At 12.2% G+C, this 8,960-nt stretch overlaps 2 protein-coding genes across 2 annotated transcripts; one reads left to right on the top strand and one right to left on the bottom strand.

Moving 5' to 3' along the window:
• Window position 1: 1 nt before the first annotated feature.
• LOC123269905 (NADH-ubiquinone oxidoreductase chain 5-like) lies at window positions 2–1,429 on the top strand (the record flags this gene model as incomplete). Its single annotated transcript, XM_044735812.1, is given in 1 exon segment — window positions 2–1,429. A coding segment is annotated over 1 exon segment (1,428 nt), but the record flags the coding sequence as incomplete, so codon positions are not given.
• Window positions 1,430–3,600: 2,171 nt separating this feature from the next.
• On the bottom strand, window positions 3,601–4,687 carry LOC123269337 (cytochrome b-like; the record flags this gene model as incomplete). Its single annotated transcript, XM_044734946.1, is given in 1 exon segment — window positions 3,601–4,687. A coding segment is annotated over 1 exon segment (768 nt), but the record flags the coding sequence as incomplete, so codon positions are not given.
• Window positions 4,688–8,960: the final 4,273 nt, after the last annotated feature.

Genomic DNA, 8,960 nt, shown 5'->3' with positions numbered 1-8,960 from the left:
TAATGATTTAAATATTAATCGATTTATAATATTAATTATAATTTTTGTTTTTTCTATAATTATTATAATTATTAGAATAAATTTAATTGTAATTTTATTAGGTTGAGATGGATTAGGTTTATCTTCTTATTGTTTAGTAATTTATTATCAAAATAAAAAAAGTTATAATTCTGGTATAATTACAATTTTAATAAATCGAATTGGTGATCTTTTTATTTTGGTTTCTATTTCTTTAATAATAAAAAATTATTCTTGAAATATTATATTTTTAAATAAATTAGATTATTTATTAATATTATTTATTTTTATTGCTTCAATTACAAAAAGAGCTCAAATTCCTTTTTCAACTTGATTACCATTAGCAATAGCTGCACCAACTCCTGTTTCTTCATTGGTTCATTCATCAACTTTAGTAACTGCTGGAATTTATTTATTAATTCGTTTTAATTATTTATTTTCAAATGATTTTATATTATTAATTATAATTATTTCTAGATTAACAATATTTTTTTCTGGTATATCGGCAAATTTTGAATTTGATTTTAAAAAAATTATTGCTTTATCAACTTTGAGTCAATTAGGTTTAATAATATTTATTTTAAGATTTAAATTACCTTTAATTTCTTTTTTTCATTTAATTATGCATGCTATATTTAAATCATTATTATTTTTATGTTCAGGAATTATTATTCATAATTTTTTTAATAATCAAGATATTCGAATAATTTCTTTGAATAATAATTATATAATATTTGTTAATATAGTATTTTATATAGCTTCTTTGACTTTAATAGGAATACCTTTTTTAACTGGATTTTATTCTAAAGATTTTATTATTGAAATATTTAATATAAAATATAATAATTATTTTATATTTTTTATTATATATATTTCTATGGGTTTAACAGTTAGATATTCATTACGTTTAATATATTATATAAATTTAAAAATTTTAAAAAATTTAAATTTTTTAAAATTTCAATTATTTAATTTAATAAATTATTCAATTTTAGTTTTAATTTTTATAACAATTTTTTTTGGTTCAATAATAAATTGATTAATATTTAATTCTTTAAATTATATTTATTTACCTATATTTTTAAAGTTAATAATTTTTTTATTTATAGTTTTAGGAATATTAATTGGAATAATTTTAATAAAAATTTTTTATTTAAAAAATAATTTTTTAATTTTTATTTATAAATTTTTTAATATAATATTTTTTTTACCTTTAAATTTTAAAAAAAGTAAAATTATTTTTATAAAAATAACTTCTAAAATATTATTTATTCAAGATTTTGGATGAAATGAATATATTTTATTGAAAAAAATTTTATTTATTATAAATTTAAATAATTTATTTATATTAAATAAAAAATTTAGAATTTTTAATTTAATAATTTTTGTTGTTTATATATTTATGTTAATAATATTTTTTTGTTAAATTAAAATAAGTATGAACAATAAAAAATTTCTAATTTATATATTTTATGGTTAAAATCCATTTTTATTTTATATTAATATTGATTAATAGTTTAAAATAAAAATATTTAATTTGCATTTAAATGATAATATAAATTTATGTTTTAATTAAATTAATAAAATATTTATAAATTATTTTATTTAGTTATAAAATTAAATTTTTTCTTTAATTTACAAAATTAATATTTTTATAAACTATATAACTAATAATAAATTGAAATTTAAATTTAGTAATTATTTTATTTTTTATTTCAACATTAATATATTCATCTTTTTATAAACATTTATTGATATCATTAATTAGTTTAGAATTTATAATTTTAAATTTATCAATATTTTTATATTTTTATATAAATTTTTTGAAATTAAATATTTATTTTATATCTTTTTTTTGAACTGTTTCAGTTTGTGAAAGAATTATAGGATTAACAATTTTAGTATTTATAATTCGAAAATTAGGTAATGATTATACTAAAATATTAAATTTAATTAATTAAATTTAATTTAAATAGCTTAAATTATAAAGTTTAATAATGAAAATATTAAGATAATTTTTTAAAAATTTTTAAATTTAAAAATTATGAAACAATAAATTGTATTCAAATTCGAATTGAAATTTAAGTTTAAATTTTAAACTCTTAATTGAATTAATATGATAAAATTTAATCATCCTTATCATTTAGTAACATTAAGACCTTGACCATTAATAAGATCTTTAAGATTAATAATTATAATAAGAAGAATATTAATAATATTTAATAGTATAAATTTAATTATAGTTTTTATAAGTCTAATATTATTATTAATTAATTTAATTCAATGATGACGGGATATTATTCGTGAAAGAACTATTCAAGGATTTCATACATTAATTGTAATAAAAGGTTTACAAAATGGAATGATTTTATTTATTTTGTCAGAAGTTATATTTTTTTTTTCTTTTTTTTGATGTTATTTTCATATATATTTATCTCCAAGGATTGATATTGGAATAATTTGATATCCAATAAATTTAATTGTATTTAATCCTTATAATATCCCTTTATTAAATACCTTAATTTTATTATCTTCAGGAATTACTATTACATATTGTCATTATAGAATTATAGAATCAAATTTTTTAAAATCATTTTTTAGATTATTTTTAACAGTTATATTAGGATTAGTTTTTTCTTATTTTCAATATTTAGAATATAATGAATCATTTTTTTCAATTAATGATTCAGTTTATGGTTCAATTTTTTTTTTATTAACTGGTTTTCATGGATTTCATGTAATAGTAGGAACAATTTTTAATTTTATTATATTAATTCGTTTAATAAATAAACATTTATCATTATATCATTTTTTTGGTTTTGAAGCTTCTTCATGATATTGACATTTTGTAGATTTAGTATGATTATTTTTATATTTATTTATTTATTGATTAATTTATTAATATAAAATTTCTTAATATTTATATAATATAAAAAGTATATTTAATTTCCAATTAAAAAGTTTAATTAAATTTAATATAAATTATTTACATTTTAATATTAATAAATTTAATTTTTAGTTTAATTATTATAATTTTAATTTTTTTAAATTGATTTATATCAAAAAATTTAAGTTATAATTTAGAAAAAAATTCTCCATTTGAATGTGGATTTGAACCTTTTGAGTCTTCACGTTTACCTTTTTCAATTAATTTTTATTTAATTAGAATTTTATTTTTAATTTTTGATATTGAAATTATTTTATTATTTCCTATAATAAATTCATTAAAAATTTTAAATTATATAAATTGATTGTATTCTATTTTAATAATTTTATTAATTTTATATTTAGGTTTAGAATTTGAAAAAAATGAAGGAATTATAAATTGATTTGTATAAAATTAATTAATAAATATTATAAATTAATTGAAACCAAAATAGAGGTAAATTATTGTTAATAATTTTATTGAAATTTTAAATTTCCAATTAATAATAAATTATATATATATATATATATATATATATATATATATAATATATATAATAAATATTTATAAATAATTATTTATTATTTTTATAATGAAAATATAATATTTTTTTTAAATTATATAAATTTAATATATATATATATATATATATATAAATTAATTAATTAATTTATCTCAAAATTTTATTATTAAATTATTTAAAAAATAAAAAATAAAATAATTTAATGTAAAAATTTGTCTTATAGTAATAAATGGATATTCAACAGGTTGAGCTCCTAATCAAGTTAATATAATAATATTTATAATAAAAAATCAAAAATAAATTTGATTAATTAAATAAAATTGATTTGATTGAAAATTGTTTAAATTAAATAAAGGTATAATTAATAAAATTAAAATTGACAATAATAAAGCAATAACACCATTTAATTTATTAGGAATTGAACGTAAAATAGTATAAGCAAATAAAAAATATCATTCTGGTTGAATATGAACAGGTGTTATTATAGGATTGGCTTCAATAAAATTTTCAGGATCCCCTAATATATATGGATTTAGTAATAATAAAATTATTAATATTAAAAATATTATTAAAAATCCAATAATATCTTTTAAAGTAAAATAATTATGAAAAATAATTATATAATAATTTCTATTTACCCCTAAAGGGTTATTAGATCCTTTTTCATGTAAAAATATTAAATGTATAATTACTATTATTAATAGAATAAAAGGTATTAAAAAATGTAAACTATAAAATCGATTTAAAGTTGCATTATCTACTGAAAATCCTCCTCATAATCATTCAACTATTATAATTCCTAAATAAGGAATAGCAGATAATAAATTTGTAATAACTGTTGCTCCTCAAAATGATATTTGTCCTCAAGGTAAAACATAACCTATAAAAGCTGTTATTATTAATAATAATAAAATTAATACACCAATAATTCAAACTTTAAATAATTTATAAGAACCATAATATAAACCACGACCAATATGTATGTAAATACAAATAAAAAAAAATGATGCACCATTTATATGTATAAGACGAATTAGTCATCCATAATTTACTTCTTTTATAATATGAATAATTCTAAAAAAAGAATAATTTACATTTGAACAATAATGTATTGATAAAAATAATCCAGTTAAAATTTGAATAATTAAACATATACCTAATAAAGAACCGAAATTTCATATAATTGAAATATTAATTGGTGTAGGTAATTTAATAATTATATTATTTAAAATAATAAAAATTAAATTTTTTTTTATAATAGATTTATTCATTAAAATTATAAATTTTTAATAAATTATATAGATTTAATTTATTAATTGTCGTATTGGAATTTTAAATTTTATACAAATAATTGTTGAAAATATTATTATTATAAATAAGTATATTAAAAAAAAAATTGTTAAATCTAAATTTATATAAAAATATAAATTTTTTAAAATAAAATAATTAAAATTATCAAAAAAAATTTTTTTAAAATTTATTATATCAAAATTATTTAAAAAATTAATTAAAAAATTATTATATATTAAAATTAATAAAAAAATAAATAAAATAATTAAAAAAAAAATTTTTAGAAAAAAGTATTTTAAAAATTTTTTATTAAATTCAATTAATTCATTTCTTGAAATTCTAGTAAAATATATAATTAAAATTATTACTCCTCCAATTATAAATAAGAATAAAATGTAAGAATAAATAAAATTTATTATTAAATAATTTATTTTAATTCTAATAATAATTGTGTAAATAAATAACATAATTCTAAATATTAAAGGATGAAATTTAAATAAATTTGAAGGGATAAAAATTAAAATTAATAAAATTAAATCTATGATATAAAAATTTATTATAAAAAAATTTATGTTCATTCAAAATATAGTTTATAGAAAATATTAATTTTGGAAATTAATGATATAAATAAAATTATTTTTTTGAAAAATTTAATTATAGATAATGAGCTTGATTAAAGTTTATATTTTGAAAATATAAGATAGAATTTAAATAATTTTATTATCTAAAAAAAAATTGATCAAAAAAAAATTTTATATTAATTAAATAATTAATAAATAATAATAATGTTAATGGAAGTAAATATATTCAGCAAAATTTTATTAAATTATCATATCGAATTCGAGGGAAAGTTATTCGAATTCATGTAATAAAAAAAATTATTAATATAATTTTTATATAAAATATTATATTTAAATTATATGAAAAAAATATTATAAAACAAAATAATATTATTATAAAAATAATTCTTGAGTATTCTGCTAAAAAAATTAAAATAAATTTTCTTCTAGAATATTCAACATTAAAACCTGATACTAATTCAGATTCTCCTTCAGATAAATCAAATGGTGTTCGGTTAATTTCAGCTAATATTGAAATAATTAAAATTATTATTAAAGGAAAATAAGTTATTGAAAAATTAATAAATTTATTAAAATTTAATAAATTAAATAAATTTATATTATTAATATTAGTTAAAATAATTAAAATAACGATTGAAAAAATTACTTCATAAGAAATTGATTGAGCAATTGAGCGAATAGCTCCAATTATTGAAAAGGATGAATTTGATGATCAACCAGCTAAAATTAAACCATAAACTCCAAGTCTTATTAAACATAAAAAATATAATATTCTATTATCAAATATTAAAAGGTTTGAATTAAAAGGATAAATTATTCATAGTATTATAATTAAAATAAATATAATTCTTGGTGATATAATATATAAATAAAATGAAGATTTAATTGGAAAAAAATATTCTTTATTTATTAATTTAATTGCATCATTAAAAGGTTGAAAAATTCCTATTAAAGAATTTTTATTAGGTCCTTTACGATAATGAAATATACCTATAATTTTTCGTTCAAATAAAGTTAAAAATGCTACTGAAATTAAATTTATAATTATTACCATAATTAATATAATAAATGAATTAATAAAATAAATTGAAATTTGTCAAATTAATTAATTTAATAATTAAATTAATAAATTACTTGTATTAATATTAAAATTATACATTTTTAAAATCTAAATTTAAAGCATTTTTTTTTGCTAAAGTAATAAAATAATTATAAATTAATTTATAATAAAAATTATTTTAAATATAAATTCCTTTCGTACAAAAATATTTAATTATTTTTAAGATAGAATCCGATCTGGCTTACACCGATCTTAACTCAAATCATGTAAGATTTTAAAAGTCGAACAGACTTAAATTTTTAATATTTTTCTATTAAATTAATCTTAATTCAACATCGAGGTCATAAACTTTTTTATAAATTTGAACTTTTTAAAAAAATTATGCTGTTATCCCTAAGGTAATTAATTTATTTTTTAAAAATATAAATATTCTAAAATTAATGTGTTTGTAATTAAAAATTTTTTAAATTTTAAAATTTCCCCAATTAATATAATAAATTATAAATAATTTATAATAATTTATTATTAAAATTCTTTAGGGTCTTCTCGTCTTTAAAAATTATTTAAATTTTTTTATTTAAATAATAAATTTATTTTTTAAATTTGATACAGTTTATATTTCATTTAATCATTCATTCTAGTTTTCAATTAAAAAACAAATTATTATGCTACCTTTGTACAGTTATTTATACTGCAGCTATTTAAAAATTTATATTCATTGAGCAGATTAGACTTAAAATTATTTTCAATAAGACATGTTTTTGTTAAACAGGTGAATATAAATTTGCCGAGTTAATTAAATTTAATTTTAATTTTTAAAATTATAAAATATAAATAATTTAATTACTAATTTAATCATTATTTTTAAAATATAAAAATTTTATTTTATAATTTAATAAATAATTAAAATTTTATTTTAAATTTTTATAATAAATTTTATAAAATTATTAAATATTTTTTAATTAAAAATAATTTTATTTTTAAATTATAAAACTTAAATAAATTTAATTTATAAAATTAATTTAAAGTTTATCCCTTAAATTATTTTTTTAAAAAAATATTAATTTAAAATAAAAATTAATAAAAAATTAAAAATAAATTAAATTTATTTTTTAAATAACTAGAAAAATTTAAAATTGTTTAATATATAGTTTCTAAATTTATATTTTATTTAATAATTTAATATTAATAAAAATAAAAATTTAAATTTTTTAAATTCGAGAAAAATATATTTAAATATTTTTTTTTAATTAATCCTGATACAAAAGGAAAAAAAAATAAATTATTCTTTTATTATAATTATAAAAAAAATTATTTTTTAGAAAAAATAAAAATTAATTTAATTTTTTTAAAACAAAAAAATTTAATTTATTAAATTAAAATATAATTATAAAAAAATATAAATAAAAATTATTTTTAATTAAATTTATAATAATATATTTATATATTTTAATATTGTAATTATTAAGTTTTAATTAAACTAAAATTTAAATTCTAATTTAACTTTCCAGTGAAATTACTTTGTTACGACTTGTTTTATATAATATTTTATTTAAAATATTATATAAAAATGACGGGCAATATGTACATATTTAATTTAAATTTTAAAATTTTTAAAAAAAAAATTTATTTTTAAATTCTAATATATAATTTTATAATTAATTATTATATATGTATTATATATATTTATTTATATATATATATATATATATTAATAGTTAAATTGTAAAGTAACTCAAATAATTCTAAATAAAATTTATATTTTGACTTGAATTATTTTAAATAATTTTAAATTAAAATTTTAATTAATAAAATTAAATTTAAACAGTAATATATAAAAATATTAATTTAGTTAATAAGAATGTGTATTATCAAATTAAATTTCAAGTTCATCTAAAAAAAAATACCGTCAATTTTTTTAAATTTAATAAATTAATATTTAATATTTTAATTTTTTATTTAATTTTAAATAATAGGGTATCTAATCCTAGTTTATTATTAAAATTTTTTACAATCAATTAATTTAATAAAAATTTATTTGAATTAATTTTTTATTTAATCAATAATTAAAATTTATAAATTTAAATTTAAAAATTTAATTATAATTAATAAATTAATAATTTATATAAATTGTTTAACCGCAATTGCTGGCACAATTTTTATTTATATTTAAAATTATTTTTAATTAAAATTTTATTTATAAATAATTTTATATATTAAAATATTTTTTTTAAATTTTTAAAATTTTATATATAATTAATAATTTAAAATTATTATATAAAGATTAAAATTAAATCTAAAATAAAGGTTAAAAATAACATATTTTATTATATCATAATAATCCTTTTTAAAATCAGGCACTTTATATATTAAAAATATATTTTTATATAAAGAAAAATTATATTTTATATTTTGATTATGAGTCAAAAAGCTTAATTTAGCTTATCTTTATATATATATATATATTATATATATATATATAATTAAATAATTATTTTTAATTAAATAATTTTTTTAATTAATAATTAAAAATAAATATTATTTTAAAATTTGATATTTAAT

This window comes from Cotesia glomerata, linkage group LG7 (assembly GCF_020080835.1).
Source record: "Cotesia glomerata isolate CgM1 linkage group LG7, MPM_Cglom_v2.3, whole genome shotgun sequence".
Taxonomy (NCBI): Eukaryota; Metazoa; Arthropoda; class Insecta; order Hymenoptera; family Braconidae; genus Cotesia; species Cotesia glomerata.
The sequence above is the reverse complement of the archived record's forward strand: the minus strand, read 5'-3'. Positions and strand labels throughout refer to the sequence as shown.